The sequence below is a fragment of the Rhipicephalus sanguineus genome, chromosome 11 (assembly GCF_013339695.2).
Source record: "Rhipicephalus sanguineus isolate Rsan-2018 chromosome 11, BIME_Rsan_1.4, whole genome shotgun sequence".
Classification (NCBI taxonomy): Eukaryota; Metazoa; Arthropoda; class Arachnida; order Ixodida; family Ixodidae; genus Rhipicephalus; species Rhipicephalus sanguineus.
This window is the reverse complement of record NC_051186.1, coordinates 97,704,618-97,726,022: the sequence shown is the minus strand read 5'-3', so window position 1 is coordinate 97,726,022 and position 21,405 is coordinate 97,704,618. Positions and strand designations below refer to the sequence as shown.

The 21,405-nt window shown below is 44.6% G+C and overlaps 1 protein-coding gene across 2 annotated transcripts; it reads left to right on the top strand.

Moving 5' to 3' along the window:
* Positions 1-1,693: 1,693 nt before the first annotated feature.
* Positions 1,694-20,410, top strand: LOC119373323 (sulfotransferase ssu-1). 2 transcript variants are annotated; one of them, XM_037643346.2, is made up of 3 exons: positions 1,694-1,780; positions 14,409-14,611; positions 19,309-20,410. In XM_037643346.2, exons 2-3 carry the CDS (start codon positions 14,417-14,419, stop codon positions 20,050-20,052), a joined length of 939 nt encoding a protein of 312 aa, XP_037499274.1. In that variant the 5' UTR covers positions 1,694-1,780; positions 14,409-14,416; the 3' UTR covers positions 20,053-20,410. The 2 variants fall into 2 exon arrangements, with proteins under 2 accessions (XP_037499274.1, XP_037499273.1); XM_037643345.2 differs by lacking the exon at positions 1,694-1,780 and adding an exon at positions 6,352-6,376.
* The last annotated feature ends 995 nt before the right edge of the window (positions 20,411-21,405 follow it).

Genomic DNA, 21,405 nt, shown 5'->3' with positions numbered 1-21,405 from the left:
TTGCACCCGTTTGCACCCGGTCATATCGTTCAGTGATGATCCTTCTGCAACTTTACTGGTGCCGGCTGTAGTTTTTTCTCGTGATGCTTCGTTCCGAGGTGGTCCCGTCGCGGTGTGGGGCCACTTGATCACATCTTTCATTTAAATATTGTTTAGCATTGTTATTTCACATGCTGGAGGTTGCGTGCACCTAAGCGCATTCCGCGTAGTACGCAGAGTACGTAAAACCTGGAGAGAATGTATAGACCTTGTACAGGTCGAACCACGATGCACACACACACACACACACGCACACGCACAAACACACACACGCACGCGCACACACACACACACACACACACACACACGAACGCGCTTGCGCACGCACGCACGCACACAGAAACGAGCGCCGACGCGTGTCGATGGAGGCGCACACACACAAACAAGCACATGCATTAACCAAGGACATTTCGCGTTAAATACGGTCTCACCAAAATCAAGATGACTCTGCGTTTTGCGGAGGTTCTGTATTGGTGCATGAGATGGCATTTAAGAACACGCTGAACCAAATATTTGACCCGTCTGAGTTAAAGGCTACTAAAATGAAACATTAACGCAATTCAGGCATCTAAAGTACTCTTTCAGAACCTTTCAGCATAGGGTTTCGTGACACTATTCTCGTTCATTTTATCACAAGATAATTATCAGAAGATAAAATGAAGGTCAAAGTCACGTTCCAAATTCGCACCGAAACGTCAGCGCGTGACCGTCAGTGTGACGTCACAAATTTTAATATCATTTTGCGTATTTCGGCCGCATTTAGTCAATAAAATTTTCGAAAACTTGCTATTTAACACTTTGGGTCTCTCAAAAGGTAATGTTAACACTTTTTATCGATAATATATTACGTCGGCCCTGGCATACGCCGCCGAAATGTATGACGTCATGGCGAACTGGTGCGGTAACCTCAAGGTGGCGTCGCCACATGTGTTTTCCTCTTAGACGTTTACTCGCCTACCAAGTGTCTTGTCGTGGTAAGAGTGGTGCTTTCGGTATTGCGTACAAATAAGAAAATAATCGCCTTTTTTTCTGTTTAGTGTCCCTTTAAATCGCACTGATGAAAAATTTGCAGACAACAAAGGCCAGTGCTGGGAAATGGGGTTTGTGTTTGTGCAATAGCAATGCGCAAACTGTACACAAATACAGGAAACGGAAAGACGAAACGCAGACGCTCACGAGGAGCTTCAAGGTCGCTCTATTAAAACCGTTTAATGACGGCGCGCACGCACGTACGCCCCGTCGTGCATAGACGACGCACGCTTCATAAATGGAACACGACAACCTTCTCGCTTCCTGTATTCGGTCTGTTTGCACTCTCGTGAAACGGCGCAATCTTTATTGCCTTCTACGACAGCCAGTTTGGCAACAAAAAATACGGAAACAAAATTGCGCTAACCAGCAAATACGGTGTGATTATTCGGAGCCAAAAAAGAGGGTACAGTATAAGGTTAGGTCTGGCTTTCGTTGACAATCCAGCAGGAGGTTGTTGCACGGACGAGTGCCACTTTGCTTAGGCGTGCCTAATGTATCGCCATCTCAAGCGGCTGTAATGCAATGCCCTTGTCCGAACGCGAGATGGATACGCACTTGCACAATCGGAGCAGGGATGGCGTCACCTGGCGCCTTTCCAGTTGGAGAAAAGCCGAACACGTCCAGTGCTTTCTGCGCGGCAAGGCGAGTTGACGACGCGGTTCCTTCGTTATTCCAGTTCCTTGGAGCGTAGACTCCTCGACAACTCAAAGTAAGTGCTCTGCTTCCGTTGATTTACGGACTGTGGTATCCCAGTTACTGTGCATTAGGTATAGTGCTACTCAACTCTAAATCATGGATCCTGGAGCGAAACTAGCGGCTACACATCGCTAGAGTCCAGACGCAAGAGCGTTCGTGCTCGTATATTTAGGGGCGTGTTAAAGAGCCCTACTATTTTTAAATAAGTATATAGGCCGCGGGGTGTCAATTAGGTACGCATTTGAGTACAGTATACGATATTGTGAGGTCGAAAAAGGAGACAAGGCGAAAGGACAAGGTGAGCGCCAACTACTGAGTTCAATATTTTTTTCTAAAAGGTTCGTATATATGAGTGAAACAATGTCGCATGAACTGAATAAACTACATAGACAAAACAGTAATACAAATGCGCACGCCTCTCCATTCCGTTTAAGCTTTTTGCTGGATTAGATGCATTATTATATGAAATGTCTTGAGGTGCAGGTTGGTTTACTCTAATGTCTGACTGCTAAATACGAAAATTCGGAAGCGGAACACCATTGAAGGAGAGACACAAGAAAACATTGATCGAGGTCTGCGCTAGGAAAGGAAGGGTGTCCCCGCTCGCCCCCCCCCCCCCAACACACACACGCACGCGCTGCAGAGAACAGGTACGCCAGAGAACAGAGAACAGATGTGCCAGCATGATGTACGTACATATGTTCTCGTGTGGCGCCCCGCTGCCAATTAACGCAATTAGCGCCGGACCGGTGGCCTTGTCACACTCTACTCACCTGCGCATTTTATTCCTCTTCAGCGTCAGTTTCTGAGTTCTAGGAGTGGGATGACTGCATCGCTCCAGTACATTATCGCGTTCTGTTTTGACTCATATGTTTCTTTTTAAGCGAAGCTTTATCAACAAATTTCGGTGGCGGCGTCGTACGCGAAAAATTAGGCGCCGGCGAGCGTAGAGAAGTGTGGGCTCTCGAAGGTGCGACGGTCGCATGCGTATCTTATGCGTCATTATTCAAAATTTGATGCTTTTTCGATCGTGGGCTTCTCGGCTATCAGCCTTTCTGATATGGCAGTCTCATCTTTTATAGAGCATGAATTGTCATTGCTTGTTGTCACATTCAATTGCTGCCAGGTTATGAACGCATGACCGTCGTCGTTGCCTGTAGCAGCTGAAGGGTTACGCAATTAAGCACGTGGATGAAGGTCGAATTTCCGGCATGAATGAAGGAAACAGTTACAAGGGACCATTGCGCATTGCCATTGACAGAAAGCAAGAACAGCCGTACGTGGGGCCCGCGCACGCTATGTTTCGCTTGTCTCCCGAAGTACGATCTAGCCCCTAACCATTCCTGGTGACGTCATGAGTGTATCATCGTGACGGAGGTCTTGTTCAGAAAGTTTTTTAACTAACACAGACGCTTTGCTGCGTCAAGAACAATGCCAACTAATAATTGTGTCTATGGGCCATTGCAATTGCACTGCGCTTCCACATTGCGTGTATTTATTCTTGCTTTGTTGAGGACGTGTCCCACATCACATTGCAAAAATAAGACAGCGCTGATATTCTGGTACTCAGCTTCGAGAGAATATTCTAGACAGTTTTCCTTTATGACTGAGGCACTGGTTCTTTTGGAGGTCCGTGGCATTCCCCGAATACTGTGTCTGACTTTGCTCTGTCTGACTATAACTGAATACTTATGTCTGACCGTACTGCTACGATTAAGAATCAGGACCCATTCATAAATGCTATGAAAGCCAAATTGATAGCTGTCACAATGTCAATGGGCACATAAATGACTGCTTTGAAGACTTTAGAAACGAAATGAAAAGCATGCGCTCGGAACTTTCGGAGGTAGACACGCAGCATAGAGTGTCAAAAAGAAAATTGAAGGCTAAAGAAGGAATTGAAAGAAACTAAGAAGCAACAAATTGAGCTTAAAGAGTACAGTCGAAAGGAAAATATTGAACTGAATGGAATCCCACAGGTGCCTGATGAGGACCTATCTCTGACAATCAACAAAATTGCGTTGTCGCTGGGTGTAGAGCTCGATGAGAACGCACTTGATGCTGTTCATCGTGTACCAACGCGTGGGAGTGACCCTCCAAACGTGGTGGTGTGGTTTTTGTCTAGGTCGACGCGAGACAGAATCTTGAGGGCAGCCAAAAACACAGACTGAATAGGTCGACCCCTGCTTTCGAGGGAAACGAGCCGGTGTTCGTAAACGAACATCTGTGCCCCGAGTACAAGGTTGTGCTTGGGAAGGCAATGCAGCTAAAGCGAAAAAAATTGGAAGCTTGTGTGGGTGGCTGAAGGCAAGATCCTGATGCGTAAAAGTGAAAATTCGCGCGTGTTTCACGTGATATGCGAAGACGACCTTGGCAGTGTGGCATAGGTAATTCTCTTGTGCCTATACCCAGTGCACGTACCCAGTTCAAACAAAATGTCTCGCCTAAATCAACAAGACAGTTGCACTCGCGGAGGCATGCCGATATTTCACAGCAACATTCGCAGCATAAGAAAAAATCTTAATCGGCTTCTCGCATTTATGGGCCAGCAGCCACAACGCCTTGACGTAATCGCTGTCACTGAAACTTGGCTAAAAAGAATGAAAACATTGTTATTCCTAATTACACAATGCTATCGCAGCCACGTGACTCTCGTTCTCGTGGTGGCGGTGTTGCTCTTTTTGTAAACAATGAGCATTCATTTACAATTCTTCTTCCAATATCATGCAGCGCACGTGCCATTGGACCGCTATTCATCAGGTTGGAATATTCAGTTACAGTGAGCGTAGTTTATCGTCCCCCGAACTCTTTCCTTGAAACACTTGAAATGATTTTGAGTCAGCAAACAATGTGAAACAAACTGCTGTTATTGTTGGTGTTATGAACATTCATACCCGTAGACCAGCGAACGATGACTCCATGTGATTGCTAAAATCGTTTCACTTTCGCAACCTCATCACTATACCAACTCGAATAACAGCAACGTCTGCTACATTGATCGATCACGCGCAGACAAATTCCGAGAAACATATAGTGCCGGAGTGTATGAAAAGCCAGTCCCAGATCATTTCCCCATATTTGTCTCTGTTGATTGCCTAAAGAAAAATTGGCCGCGTAGCTGCGTGCTTCGCTGCGAATGTCGTCTAAAGATGATAGAGGAGGCGCTGCGTGAGACAGGGACGCCATCTGGCAATACGTCGGGAAACATGAGCTTGTGCAGAAGGCGCTCGTCGGCAGAGGGCTTCTTCGTGCATAGCATCGCATTTTCAGCGCAACCAAAGCAACACGAGTGCCCTTAGAATTACGTTTCTATGTATTTTATAGTAAAGGAACACACCACCTAATACTTTCGTGTTGATGGTGCGCCTCAGATATGCGTAATATTTGCTCTTTGATCAACAATGTTCACAAGTATGAACTCAACTACCGGTTCAAGATGGCTGGGCGTTCAGCAACTGCTTATGCTTTGTACGGTTGGCTGACTCGTCTGACAGACAGACAGAGAGAGGAAAACAGGCAGACAGACCAACAGTTTTGCGTTTAAGTTCCCCATGAAAGACTACCGTCTTTAAAAAAAACTTGACGGGCCGAGGTTCGTACTACAACTAGACTACTGGCTTTAAGAAATATTCTTCTTGGATCTAGTTGCAATCAAATATACCATGATGAGGTTAATATCGAATTTTCGAACCTGACTACTCTTCTTAAAGGGACTGTCTACCGCTCGGAAAAATGTTTCTTATTGCGGTGAAAATGAAAAGATCGTTCGTCACATCGGCGGCAACAAGCATGCTTTTTCCCCGTAAAAAAGGAATTATATTTGTAATTTGATGCAGAAAATTGTGAAAGAATGACCGCTAGCGTCACCCAACAGCAATGGGGTGAATGTACTGGTAGGACAAGAAATCCTCGCAGGTAGACTCATTCTGCTTAAAAACAAACATGTATAACTAGAAATTGTATTTGACGCACTTGAGGCAGCTTTCGGTTGCGCCAAAGAGTAATTTCTTGCTTTTTTTTCCCCTCACGCATCCAAAAAGGCGCCCCGTTGCGCTGCTTCAGGCCCCGTCTTCGATTTCGTCTGCTTCAACTCATGCGCTATGCCATGCGGGTCTCAACGCTGGTCGCACTGTGCCGCTGTATTGTTGTTAGGATGTCTCACAAGCGCTGCGCTGTGACGGCGTGCATTTAACGTCTCTTTTTGAAGAATCGACTTGGCTTGGATTGCGGTCGCAGTGCTAAAATAAACGCATAGACTGCGATTACAGCAAAACAAGAGTTCTGTTCTCGTATAATAAGGCTTCATTTAACCGCTAGCACGCTAAAAACGACTGTTACATTCATTACAATAGTGTTCAGCGAAAATAAAGTGATCCTACAGAAATCTAATGTGCTTTGGGTTTTAATTTTTTACCGGCACTACAATCGTCATCACGTCCACTAACCAGTGTTGTGGGCATGTTTCACGCCAATGGAAGAAAACCGAACGCAGATCTAAAAATTCTGTTATAAAAATTTCTACTCACTTTCCAGAGAAACCGCTGCAAGGCTGGACACTTCAGACGGTACGCTTTGTATGCGGTACAAAACAGAAAAGCGATGAACGACGGTAAGCAGTTCCTTCAAAAACGCGATCAAAAGAAGCTGCAGAAAAGCTTCAGTTCATTCAAGGGAAATGCCGTTATGTCCCTGGATGAGTAAAGAAATCTTTAAAGTCATAAGAAGCAAGGATTACTGGCACGACAAATATAAACGGCGTAAGCATAACGAGCTTTATTTACGCTAGTTTAAAGCAATGCGTAATAAATCAGTGGCCTTGATGAGGATGAGCAAAAAGGATTATTATGCACGACATATAGAGCAGGCTAATGGTAATTCGAAAAAACTTTGGCAAATTGTAAATGACGTTGTCGGCAGCCCTCCCGCTTCTAAGGTGCTTCCTGATGTCACCGAATCCAATGTGGTTCAATCGTTTAACACTTATTCCGCCTCCATTGGTCCAATACTAGCTAAAAAATTGTAGGAACCCAGCCATGAACATGGTCTCTCAGATTCCAATCCGAATGCTTATGTCACGTACGACATCGACCTTGAGGAAATCGGGTCTATTGTGTCAGCAATACCCATGAATAAATCGGCAGGCCGAGATGAGATAACTGTAAGGCTTCTCAAATAAAATTTAGACGTCCTCGGACCGGTTTTGTGTCGCCCATTAAACCATTCTGTGAAAGCAGCCATGTAATGTTCTTGTTTAAGTATTACAAAAGCTATTCCGATGCATAAAACTGGCGATCACTCTCAACCGTCAAACTACAGGCCAATCTCCGTTTTGAGCATAATTAACAATATCTTCGAAAAAATTCTTGCCAATCGTTTCAATAAATTCATTTTGAAATATAAGGTGCTCTCCCATCAGTAACACGGATTTAGACCAAACTATTATACCTCCACCGCCGTTATGACCCCTACTCAAGTTACAAACACAGTATTGAATGAAAATAAATTAGTAAAAGTTATCTTTCTGGACCTCAGAAAGCCTTTTACACGCATAGACCACTTTATTACTGCTAAGTATATTAACACACTAAGGTTTCCGTGGGACCATATTCCAACTTCTTTGAGATTACCTGAAAGGTCGTCAACAGGCTGTATTAATTATTGATTTCATGTCTCCTATGAGCAAGATAGATTTACCAGCGCAAAAACGGGATATTTAGGAAGGACACACAGACATGGTCTTTTTTGCGCTGGTAAATCTATCCTAATCAAGAACCAACTCGCCCAAGCAGCCGTTTTAGCAAAGTTTATTCCTATGAGCCACTTGAGTACTCGCGTTCCACAGGGCTCAGTGCTGGGGCCATTGCTCTTCTTCTTCTATATGAACGATCTCCCGCATATATTACAGCCTTCTCACATACTGATGTATGCTGACGATACTTGTGTCATAGTAACAGGTAAAAATCTATGTGACCTTGAATCGAAGTTCAATATCGTACTGGAAAAGGCGTTATCTAATAATAAATTATGTATAAAAATCGATATGACTAAATGCATCACATTTCTCTCTAGATTGAAATCCATTAATGCTTATGATATACACATAAAAATGAACGATTCGTTGAGCAAGTAACCAAAATTAAATATCTTGGTATCACTGTGGATAAGAACTGGCAGATGAAGATTCAGAATGTGTGTTCCAAATCAACCTGAGGGTGTCATGCACTTACTCAAGATCGTCAACATTTGAATACCACTATACTAAGAATAATTTATAGTGCTTTCAATCATTGCCACATCTCATATTGCATTGAGTCTTGGGGTGGCACGTACACAACTTACATGGACCCGCTTTGACGACTTCAAAAACGGGCTGTAAGAATCATTACTGATTCTAAGTATAAGAGCAGGCGCGCGATAAGATAAATATAAACAAAAGGAAGCTGTAGAGCGGGAGTACTAAAGCCTATTCAATAGGCCACTGGCACGCGAAAAGTTCAGCAAGGCCTTAAATGATTTTCGCTCTGCAGACAGTTCGGGTCGGCATTCCAGCACTGACTCTTCCGACAGGGGTCAAAGAACGTGGTCTATCGTTTCTTCCCTTTCCATGTTTCTTTCCCTTTCCCCCTCCCCATGGTGTAGGGCAGCAAACCGGATGCTACAATTCGGGTTAACCTCCCAGCCTTCCTCTCGTTTTATTATATATGTCTCTCTCTAAGTATAACGACCCCAGCAAACCTTTGTTTTCCCGATTACTTATTTTGCCCTTCGACAAGCTATGGAAGTTAAAACTAGCCTTATATGTACACGCAGTTATTAATTACAACCACCCTTTTCATGTGTCGATGTTTTCTGCCCATTCTCGTTCTACCAGACAACTAACCTTTGGTAAATGGAATATTCTACGAACTAACACCATGTATGCTGAACGGCTTTTACAGTTCCTTGGTATTAAAATCTGGAGTGTTATTCCTATTGAAATATAAATGAGTTGTAATTTAACTAAGGCACTACAAAAACACTATTTAGAATAATGTACTGTTATTAATGTCCTGTCATATTTAGTCCGATGACAGTCTTAATTTTAGTATGTAAGTAGGTGTTTTTCTTTTTCGCTCTTTCCTGTGTTGTGACGCTTTTCTTTTTTGTACTGTAATGTTTCTTTATTGGTCCTTTATTAGATATTATATAAATTTTTAGCTGCATTTTTCCGAAGTGCCATTATAAACTGTTTCTTTGTGGACCAAAACTAGATCTTATGGCTGTGGGTCTATGTAGTGTATGCAAGCATTCTGTAAAAAAAATGTGAGCAATAAAATTCAGTTCTATTCAATTCAACACCACTGCTTATAAACCCTTGCGTTTTTCTTGATCATTCAGAAATTATACTTATAAATGTCAGCGACGCGTCTTTCTTATTCCTTTGAATGCAACCGAGTTTAAATCAACGGCAGCGCGGCTCAGTCTGCAAGGCACTATGCGGCACCTCTGCATTTTATGTTGTACCGTTGTGAATAATAAGCAAGTTGCCAGTGTATCTATAGGCGTGCGTAGGGTTGCCTTTCAGGGGGGGGGGGGTCATCGCAGCGCCCACCTCCATATTAAGTCCATGTATGGGGCAGACTTAGTGCCCTCCCCTTATGTGGTGACTAGGGGGGACTGCCGCCCACCTGCCCTCCCCCCCTTCACGCACACCTCTGAGTGTGTCCGCTTGCGGACACCAGTTGCCATGAATGCTTACGCGGACGCTGGCCACATCTCCGTTCTCATTTTGCGGTGTCAATTCAAAACTCGGTTGCTAAATAATTACAAGGTCCCCAACCATGAGCGCAGCTACATACACGCTGTCTCTGCATTGCTTGACACAGAATGCGCGTTACGGTGGCCAGGGCCGCAATATGGCGGCCTCATTCTTAGTTACCGCGATAAGCCAACATTCGAGACAGATGGTTTTTGATTTGGCGGCAGCTCCTATATACTCACACATTTTTTTAAAAAGGGTTGCTGTAGAACAAAAATTGGCGTTTGATTTGTTGGATGTAGTGACTGTCATGCACAGAATAGTAGGGGTGTTTCCTTTAGAGCGTAGCTCTTAGGCGTCCGTTCCTGCGTTGAGCGACGTCGCAGTCGCCGTCGATGGCGTAGCCAATATACATAAAAAAATAATAAAAGGAGAAAAGGATGCCCATCATCGAATGGGATTTGAGCTCGCGCCCTCTGCGTGGCAGTCGAGTATGTTACCACAGACCTGCACTGGTGTATGAAAGTAAGTTGCAAAAAAGACCCTATACAGGCGTTATGTCCATCAAGGAATAGCGTTGCTTGCCGAGATACAGCGTGGCAGAAGAGTAAAATAACAACCAGTCATCACACGATTCTAATTGCTCAAGGAGCGTGTGGTTCAAAGCTTCCCATCCACTGCAAAGTGCTCAGCCATAATTGTTCATGGTCATCAGCCACATGCGACCTGGCCGACCAGCTTTGGGCTGTCCAGCGGGCCGGCGAAGCGGCCGACAAGCTTGGCCTGACGGTCCCGACGTGGGAGTCGCCACTGCACGCTAGGGTGCGTCCCGTAGGACCTCATTAAAGTTATTTTAATCAATCCATCAGCCACATGCAGCATCAACAAAGTGCACATAATGCCTCATAGATGTGTAGCGCAGTACCTCGCTTAACCACAGAAAGAGGAATAATATATGGCATAGTGGGTGCTGTCCTACCTCACAAAAATGATGATTTATGGCTTAGTCGATGCCTTGCGGAATGCAAAAACTTCAAGCACAGTTGGCCTTGCCCCAACGCGAAGCGACGTTCAGCATTCGCATTAGGCGGTATCGTAATTGTCGGTGAATGCTTTTATTGCGACGAAGGCTCGCCCTTTAGACACACTATTTTGCGTGCATATGTGCATGCACAACATGGGGACTGTAAGGTATGTGTTCTTTATGAACTGAAGCAGGGTCGTGTGAAATTTGTCTTATCACATATCCAGCGTTCACTGCTGGACGCGGGACTGTGACGGGGACCGGCTGGCAACAGGAGACGGAAGCGTTCCGATTGTAAGTCTGGACCATAGGTAACGGTCCAGATTACGGGCTCGGAGTTACTTGAGGGGCTATGGTAGGAGGGAATAATAGACGGAATATCTGAATAAAGGGAGCAGTGTGCGCACTTGTAAGTGGCAATGTTGCGAGGGTTGACAACATAGGTTGAATCAAGTGTGCGTTGATGCACATAGCTGTATTACGATTCGTACAGTGTATCGCCTCGCAGACTTCCATCACCTTCTGAACCATCTTGAGCTACCCTCCTCTAGGAGGACAGCTAAGGGTGGCGGAAAGGTCGCAAAAAACGCAAGCATTTGAAGAATCCGTTTGGAAAAGAAGGAGCTGAACAACGAGAGTGTTATAGACCCCCTAATGCGCCAAGGCCTCGTATAAACATCTACATTTCTTGAATACCCTAAATCTGGACTTCCACCGCAGGGCACAAATTCGGCGCAATAAAAGAAGATAGCGGAGCTGCGTCGTTAAAGACTGTCAATGACACCCGTTTTGGTCTTTTATCATGCGGTACTTGTGATGTGCATTGCACTATAGACGCTGACATTCGATAACGCTTCTAGTTATGTGGCAGTCGACAGAATTGTTCTGTAATACCGGCTAGAGTGTATGCGAATGAAGGCTCCTACACAGCATCCTCTATAGCCTTTGTCCTGCTTGCTTCAAGCATGTTGGTTTCCTTTCAGATCATCATTTATTTCAGATTTTAGTTACTTACAAGTGGAACGAATCGCAATAAATTTGATTGCGCACCACTGTCCCATTGTCTCCTAGGATACATTGCCATAATGCGGGATCATTACTTAAAGCAGCAACCACGTTTCGACGCACAAGAGCGAACATCAGAAAAAAATATTTACTGTCAAACTGTTGCTTATAATCGACGTCCATTGTTTAGGGTGCTTAAGTTCCGCTATCAAATATAGCTTAACGCATCTGTCGATATTGGATGTTTTACAGCGAAAGCTGTAATGAGATCATTTCACCGGCCGTTTTTGGCGCCGTAGTTGTCCGCCACCGCCGCCGCCGCCGCCGCCACCGGTGTCCGTAACGAGTGTCGCTCGAAATAAGAAAAAAAAAAACGAAATAAGAAAAAAATTCCAGGATGGAACGAGGTTCGAACCTGGGCCCTCTGCGTGGGAGCCCAGTATTCAACCTATGAGCCATGCCGGTGCTTAAACAGCTTTGCAAAAAGCTCCTATGCAGGCTTCATGTCGGGAAGGAAGCACATTAGCATATGCAATATAGTGTGGTAGAAGAGTAAAATGAGCACCAAGCGTCGCACAACGCGAATTTTGAAACCAGGCGTCACACAATGCGAATTGCGCAACGAGTAGGTTGTTGAATGCTTCGAACCCATTACAAAGGGCTCTGCCATAATTCTTCATCGTCATCAGGCACAGCATCAACAAAGTGCGCATAATGCCTTACATGCGTTTAGCAGGTACCAACGCTCTCCGTAGAATGAAGAAAAATGGCACAGTGCCTGCTGCCCTACTTCTAAAAAATTACAATGATTTATAGCGTAGCGGGTTCCTCGCAAGTGCACTTGTATTGGTTGCCAAGGAAGCCCATAAGCGCATAATCCATTTCCTCGGGGTCTCAGTAAAATTACAATGATTTATAGCGTAGTGGGTTCCTCGCAAGTGCACTTGTATTGGTTGCCAAGGAAGCCCATAAGCGCATGATCCATTTCCTCGGGGTCTCACTAAAGTTCTTCGCCTCCCCCCCCCCCGTCTCTCTCCCACGTCAACGTATGTTATACAGCATGACGGGAGAGGGAAATAGCGACCGGGCGTCACCCAATGCAAATTACATAACTGGTGGGCCGTTTAAAGATTCCACCCATTACAAACATCTGAGCCATAATTCTTCATCGTCATCAGTCGTCGCGTCAACAAAGTGCACATAATGCCCTACAGACGTGTAGCTGGTGCCTCGCTTCCCCGCAGAATGATGAAATGCATAGTAGGTGCTTCCCAACTTCACAAAAATTTGACTTATTGCGTAGTGGGTACCTTTCTAGTGTACTTGTATTGTAGCCCCAAGAGAGCTTACAACGGGCTCTAGAAACACCGCTCTTCCAGCTTTCGCTGTGACTGTGCTGCGGTTTCAGCGCAAGCCTGGCGTTTTTTTTTTTTTTGCTTTCTTCCCGATCACCTTAAGCATCAAAATTCCGAATCTTCCACGCATTGAGGAAATTCACTTCACGTGAAGCAGTCATCGAGTAGCTGCTTTTTACCGCATAATATGGCTTTGAGAAAGGGAGTGGTTCTCAAATGGTGTTCCGCGGAGCCGTCTTAGGGGTTCCGCGATGCCATCACCGCGGAAATAAAAGTTTCTGGGGGCGAGTTCTCACCTATTCCCAGGTGAAGGCCTTGCTCCAGAAGCTGCAGCAACATTCTGTACAAGATCACCTCGGCTACCCCAACGCCTCAGTCAATAACTAAGCCTGCTACATCAGTCACAATAGCGCTGCATTTAATTCCCGTGCGTGTTCTGCCTTCTATTTAATACGGTAGCGAGCGCTTCTCGCCTCCCCCCCCCTCCCCCCCCCCCCTGGTTAGTCACAGTCCGCCATCACTTCGACCAGTCCACAAGGGTTCCGTTCCCCTACTCATCGACACCTGAGTACCATTGGACTAAGGTCTCGAAACGTGGATCGACGCCGCTCGACAAACGGCGCGTGTTGATTAATCAACAAATATTTGTTGATTAACATTTATGCTGAGAAGCTTAGCGGGCTCACCGTAACAGGGAACTCGAAGTCAGCTCTTAATTGAAAGTCAACTTTATAAATTGAAAAAAAAAAATGTTACAGAGACATCTAGGTCTCTTTATGTGCATTGACTGCAATAGCTGCTAGCAGCACACAGAGACGCGGTGCGGAGTAGTGCATCCAGTGAGGCCGTGGCGTGTTTGGACACGGCTAGTGTAGACGTGTGGACTATATCTACATCTACACTATTTCTACGCCCACATCCCGTCACACTGTCACATGAATTCATCACTTAGTCGTGACCTCGCAGATTGCGCTTCCTGGTAACGTGGCTATGTCATATGACATCATCATTTGGTCATGCGCTCCAATTGGGCAAAGTCACTGGGCAAATATTGAGTTGATGTCTCTATTATATTTTTTCTGGGTCGTTTCGCGGTGCTGAGAGTTCATTACTGACATTCGGAAAACTCAATTTCAAGGGTGTGGACCAGGTTGGATTGGTTGACAATGAAACGTGACGTTATCATAAGATACGGTAAGGAGTGTAAACGTGGACACGTGAGAAGAAAAGACACACGGGCACGTTGCCGATAAATCCAGTAAAATAAAGTCTCGGGAGAGAAATTTGTCAGATCAAGCTGACAACAGAGTATTTTCTTGGTGTCTATTTAGCATACATGCTTCATGCGGGAACAGGCCCGTGCTTTTAATTAGGGCCTTGTGGCATTCGTGCGTCCTAATATAATTTGTACATTTACTCCAGATGAAATGTGCATCATTACAGTGAATGTGGTGCCTAGAACCGGTCGCACTCTCCTTCATTAGATTCTAATAGATTACTCACTGTCTCTTCCGCGCAGGCTTCGTCATGAGCTCAAGAGGTGTCTACAGAGATGTGAGTGGCATCTACTTGTCCTGGCCATTCCAGGACCACATCATCATGGAAGTTCTCGATTACAAACCGAAGCAAGGGGATGTGTTCGTCGTCTCCTACCCCAAGTGCGGCACAACATGGACGCAGCACATTATCTACGCCATATTTAACAATGGCAAATCACCCAAGGTGAGTGGCACTCCTGACGATTAGCGTTGGCATCATACGAGAGTTCCTGCAGCGGCGTCGATCTTCAGAGTGAAAACGTTGACACCATCATCGGCATAAATCTGGTGTTGCATTGTCCAGTGGCGAAACACCTCCCGTTTAATGTATAAGGATGAATGGTTTATAACAAGAAACGCAACTTTATTGTTCGCCAACTAATTTTCCTGCGAGTGAAAATTACGATACCGTAGCATACTACGCTGAAAATCCAATAAATCAAGTTGTGTAGCTGCGGCTACCTTATCTTTGTGTCACATATTTCCGCAGCAAACAGGGACAGGGAATACAGGAAGGCGGGCAGTTTAGACAAGAGTTTGCCATCTCACAGATGCGAAGGGGAATGAGGGCGTAAATATAGATGAAACAAAAGAGAGATGTTATGACTGCAAACAAGGGACTATACACGTTTAGAGTGCAGCGTGTTTGCAGGCGATCGCTTAATTCCGTTGTCTCCGGTAACTGCAGCATGGCTCATGTGGCTTTCTGGACTGATGAGCTGCGAGATCTTTCTTCGGTAAAAGGCCATCTTTAAGTCTGAGGGCACACACTGCTTGTACCCTTTTCAAGAGTAGACGGCGCAACAGAGCTTCATTACATCGCACGTAATGTCACGCTACCTTGCTGAACTCTGCGCTAAACTCTTAATGTCACTCATGCAAACTGAATTCATTATTATAGCTGCAACTGCCAACATGCATTTCTCGGCGCGACGCCACAATGTCGTGTCTGTGTAGGTCGGTGTAGCATTGTACTGCTAAAGGTTGTGCTTTAATATGTGTCACAAGTTTATATCAATATGGTGCTAATAAAGGTACGGTACACGCTCAATGAGCCCACAGGCACAGTTTGCGTACAAACTCCTCCTAGTGCGGTGAAATTCCTAATACAAACCGGAGTTGCCAGTTGCGCTTATCATAAGCGGATCCGGGCTTCATTTTTCACCGAGTCGCTTGTAGAAGTTTCCAGTCACTTGTCGCTTTCTTTTTCGGGGGGGGGGGGGGGGGGGGCTTGTTTGCATTGTCCAGCAAATAGTTTGTTTACTGATCATCACATTAACCTATAGCGCATTTGTCGTGCACTAATAGCACATTTTTCGATGACTTTGGGTAGTTTAGTGTTTAAATGAAACATACGTTGGGGGAGTTAACAAGTAATCACGCACTGGCAAAGTGCATTCAACCTAATGTAGACTACCCTGGAGAAAATGTTGAAAAGTAATTATGTGCTTTCGTTCATAGCTGCGCATATTGGCGCTGTACAAAATATTTAAAGTAACTTTTTCACAGCTTCCCTTCGTATTTGAATATATTTTATTATAATTAGAAAATATTTCATCATCATCATCAGCCTGTCTACGCCCACTGCAGGGCAAAGGCCTCTCCCATGTTCCGCCAATCAACCCGGTCCTGTGCTTTCTGCTGCCACGTTATACCTGCAAACTTCTTAATCTCATCTACCCACATAATTTTCTGTCTCCCCCTCACGCGTTTGCCATCTCTTGGAATCCAGTCAGTTACCCTTAATGACCACCGGTTATCCTGCCGACGTGCTTTGTGCCCGGCCCATATCCATTTCTTCTTCTTGATTTCAACTATGATGTCCTTAACCCCCGTTTGTTCCCTGACCCACTCTGCTCTCTTCCTGTCTCTTAAGGTTACACCTATCATTTTCCTTTCCATCGCTCGCTGCGTCGTCCTCAATTTAAGTTGAACCCTCTTTGTAAGTCTCCAGGTTTCTGCTCCGTAGGTAAGTACCGGTAAGATGCAGCTGTTACATACCTTCCTCTTGAGGGATGCTGGTAGATTACAATTCATGATTTGATAATGCTTGCTGAATGAGCCCCAACTCATCCTTATTCTTCTAGTTATTTCACTCTCATGGTTCGGCTCCGCGGTTACTACCTGTCCTAAGTAGACGTACTCCTTTACAACTTCCAGTGTCTCGCCACCTATCGCAAAGCGCTGTTCTCTGCCAAGATTGTTCCACATTACTTTAGTTTTATGCATATTAATTTTCAGACCTACTCTTCTACTTTCCGTATCCAGTTCAGTAATCATGAGCTGTAATTCGTCTCCCGCGTTACTCATCAATGCAATGTCATCAGCGAATCGTAGGTTACTGAGATACTCTCCATTAACTCTTATCCCTAACTCTTCCCAATCTAGGGCCCTGAAAACCTCCTGTAAACACGCGGTGAATAACATTGGAGAGATCGTGTCTCCCTGCCGTACGCCCTTCTTTATTGGGATTCTGTCGCTTTCTTTATGGAGGACTATAGTGGCTGTGGATCCGCTGTAGATTTCTTCCATTATGTTTATATAGGCTTCGTTGATGCCTTGATTCCGCAGTGCCTGCATGACTGCTGATGTCTCCACCGAATCAAATACCTTCTCGTAATCTATGAAGGCTATGTATAGGGGTTGGTTGTATTCCGCGCATTTCTCTATCACCTGATTGATAGTATGAATATGGTCTATTGTTGAGAATCCTGTACGAAATCCTGCCTGGTTCCTTGGTTGATTGAACTCTAATGTCGTATTAATTCTGTTAGCAATTACTTTTGTAAATAGCTTGCAGACAACGGACAGTAAGCTTATGGGCCTGTAATTTTTCAGGTCCTTGACGTCCCCTTTCTTATGGATCAAGATGATGTTGGCATTCTTCCAAGATTCTGGTATCCTCCCCGTCGAGAGGCACTTCGTATACAGGGTGGCCAGTTTCTCTAACATAATCTCTCCACCGTCTTTCAACAGGTCTGATGTTACCTGATCCTCACCAGCTGCTTTGCCTCTTTGCATTCCCTTTAGGGCTTTCTTTACTTCTCCTGTAAATACTGGTGGGATGTCAGATTCCTCTGCGCTATTACTCCTTCTTACGTTATCATCCTGAATGCCTCGGCTGCTGTACAGATCTCTGTAGAACTCTTCCGCTACCTCAACTATTCTATCCATATTGTTTGTGACCTTGCCTTTCTTGTCCCTTAATGCATACATCTGATTTTTGCCTATGCATAGTTTTGTCTTCATAGCTTTGAGGCTTCTTCCGTTCTTTAGAGCATGCTCAATTCTCTCCATATTATACTTTCTTATGTCGGCTACTTTACGCCTATTGATTAACTTCGAAAGCTCCGCCAGCTCTATTTTGTCTGTTGCATTTGAGGCTTTCATAGCTTGACTTTTCTTAATGAGGTTTTTCGTCTCTTGGGATAGCTTACCAGTATCCTGTCTAACGACTGTACCCCCGACTTCCACTGCACACTCCTTGATGATACTAGTCAAATTATCATTTATTGCGTCAACGCTAGGTCGGTTTCCTCGGTTAAAGCCGCGTACCTATTCTGAAGTGAAACTCTGAATTCCTGAACTTTCCCTCTCAGAGCTAGTTCATCAATCGGCTTCTTGTGTATCAGTTTCTGCCGTTCCTTCCTCACGTCAAGTTGAATTCTAGATCTTACCGTTCTATGGTCACTGCATCGGATCTTGTTAACTACTTCCACATCCTGTACAATGCCCGGGTGGCCGCACATTATGAAGTCTATTTCATTTTTAGAAATTTAATTAAAATTCCGCTTCCTTTGGGTCTTTTTCGCGAATGTCGCGCCGCTTTTTTTGGATTTATTTTGTGGTGATTATTTGCTTGTTAGCTCGGTAGCATCTGGCAACCCCGATGCAAACTCGCCGCTCTGCAAATAACTAGAAGAGCGAACGGTATCGGTCCGACGAATCTCGTAAGTCTACATGAAAATACTGACACGATCGCAACTAACCAGTGTTTGCAAACGGCGCGACGACTTACACAATTTTTTGTACGTCTGTACCTGGTTTGTGGTGACACAATATCACATCTGCTTTCAGAACCCACGTAAACGTTGGTAGTTTTGTACCATAAGAGCAGCACTGAGACGGTTCTGAACGCCATGAAAGTGCCATTAGGTTTCCTCCACGACAAGAACTTAAACAAGCAATGCCGCCAGTTCCTTGTTTTTGTTGGTACGATGCTGGCTGGTCATCTGGCGTAGCGGATTAAATGCATTGGGTGAAAAACATCCCCGACGCTCCATAAAAATGTCTCTGAATTTCACCTTAGTTTCAACAAGGTTGATGTCGAACCTTTGAGTGTTTCCGCATATCTGCAGCTTTTTGTAATAGTAGTCCTGCATTATGACACTTGATAGGCAACAAATAAACTTCATCATGCTATGATTGCAAAAGCACAATTGACAGTTAGTGTTGACCTGACCGTTATTCAACTGATGCGTAGTATTTAGTGCTATTTAAAAGATTAACAACTGTCTGTGATCACGCTTATTAAGGTGCCGCCGCGATGGGGCATACATTGCTACTTGAAAAATGCAAACAACACACTGCAGTGAAGTGCAAATAAATTTCTAAACATCAAAGTGTCTTCTATTGTTGGCAATTTCCATTTCTTCTTTCAAATAGAACCCATCTGTCCAAAGCCTCAAAATTTCTCAGTCGCCGCTATCTTTTAGCACACAGAGATATTTACCACGTCAAAGTACTGTACGCGAAGCTTATTTCTAGGCTCTTTAGTTAACTCTGTTTAATTGCAGCCGTTACTTTTTTTTTATTACGTGCGTGCCCATTTCTCAGACGTGATTTACCCTTTGCACTGTTTTTTTGTCTTTTTTTTTACAGAACATGGACGAGTTCATGCTGAGGTCACCCTTCATGGAGATGATCGGCGTGGGAGCCGTGGAGTCGATGCCGCGACCCGGAGCGATAAAGACGCACCTTCCTTTCTCAAAGCAGCCGTACTCTCCACAGGCCAAGTATATATACGTCAGCCGCAACCCGTACGACTGCTGCGTATCGTACTTCTACCACTGCAAGTCGTTCCCCACGTACTACCTCACCGATGCTACCTTCGACACCTTCTTCGACATGTTCGTCGAAGGAAAAGTCGAGTTCGGCGACTACTTCGAGCACCAGATTTCGTGGTACGACCACAGGAACGACGACAACGTGCTCTTCATCACCTACGAAGAACTGAAGAAGGACCCGCGCTCCGGTATACTCAAGATTGCCGATTTCCTGGGAGATAACTACGGAAAAAAACTACGAGAGGAACCGGACATGTTGGACAGGGCGCTGGACGCGTCCAGCGTGAAAACTATGAGGGGATTCAACGAGGAATTCACAAAATGGGGCGTTAAGGCCAGGGAGATATTGGAAGCGACGGGAAGGTACCGGCAGCACGACGCCGAAACACTGGAAGCGCTGGCGAAGCCAATGACGGGTGAGTTCGTGCGGAAAGGAGTCGTCGGGGATTGGAAGAACCACTTCACGTCCGACCAAATAAAGCGTATGAAAGACAGGATAGCTTTCAAGACTAGGAATAGTACCCTGATGAGTCTGTGGAAAGACGTTGACCTCCCGTAAAACCCGGATTTGTTTTGTTGCGTGCGATCGTATATCAAGCATCTGCAACTGCCGATAACTCGACTGGGCGTCGTATCGCGTCACGGCGTTCGTTTGCGGACAAGAAACGTCGCGAGCTTGATACGAGGCGGCTGTGATGGTGGACAACACATTATTGGCCCATAGCTCAAATGCTTGTAAGCCTAGATTTAGCTTGCCTTCCACAGCCATAGGAGAGCTGGTGTAAAGCTTGCCAGAGCATGTTAAGTTGTGCTTCGGAATGTTGGAACGCTTATTAGTATTTACATTTAGGAATTGGGAATTAACCATCTCTTGATTGTTGAAAGAGCCATATTAGTTTTGAGTATATAATTGACTTCGAAAAAATGTTCTGTGTTTATTAGGTATTCATAGAACTATATTACATTGCTTGAGAAGCTGTACTGATGGTACTACAGTCATGGCTAACCATCTTACAGCTAATGCAACATCACATGGTGCAACGGAAAGCTCAGTGCGACGTGTAACATAACGCAAGCGATTTTCTACAATCAGCACTTGCTTACGAAAAGATAAGGACCTGACACAGGGGACTACCATGAACATTATCAGCAAAAGCGAGTGTAAGCATAATTCCCCCTACGGCACCATTAGCCTTCGTTCTGAGGTGTTGTAACGCTCATAGCCAAAGGTTTTATTATTATCCAATTCTGTATGACATTTGCCATTCTCACCGCATCGTTTCAGTACTTAGTCGCCAGATCCTCTATTTGATGGAGTCTTACCTTCGATTTCATGAAGGCCAATGGCATATTTGTATTGTACATTGGCGAACGAAATTTTAGGTTCACAACAGCGCAACGTATGTGGTTTTAAGTGAATTTTTTTTTGACGTACGTTCGGTGAACCGTTTTCTAATCAAAAGCCCGAATGATGCTGTCGCGAACTTACGCCGACATCTTGTACAGTTTTCGAGGAATATTTGTCCAAGCTGTCACAGCAGATCAAGACCTATCGCTCCACTTACATGCTAATTCAAAACAACCCATGCAAAATAATAGTAATAATAATAATAATAATAATAATAATAATTATTATTATTATTATTATTATTATTATTATTATTATTATTATTATTATTATTATTATTATTATTATTCGGCAGACGCTTTCGGCCCGTGTCTACAGAAATTAAGAGGAAACAAAGTACTCTTCTAACGGCCGCCGCTTGATATTATTGCGCATGCGTGAAGATTTTGTCCACCTGTTGTTATTTATGTATACCGTGCACCTAAAGCTACCCACATTGTTTTTTTTATCTCTTATTTTACTGCAATCGTAATGTAGCCACTATGACTGTGATTCGCAATCGCG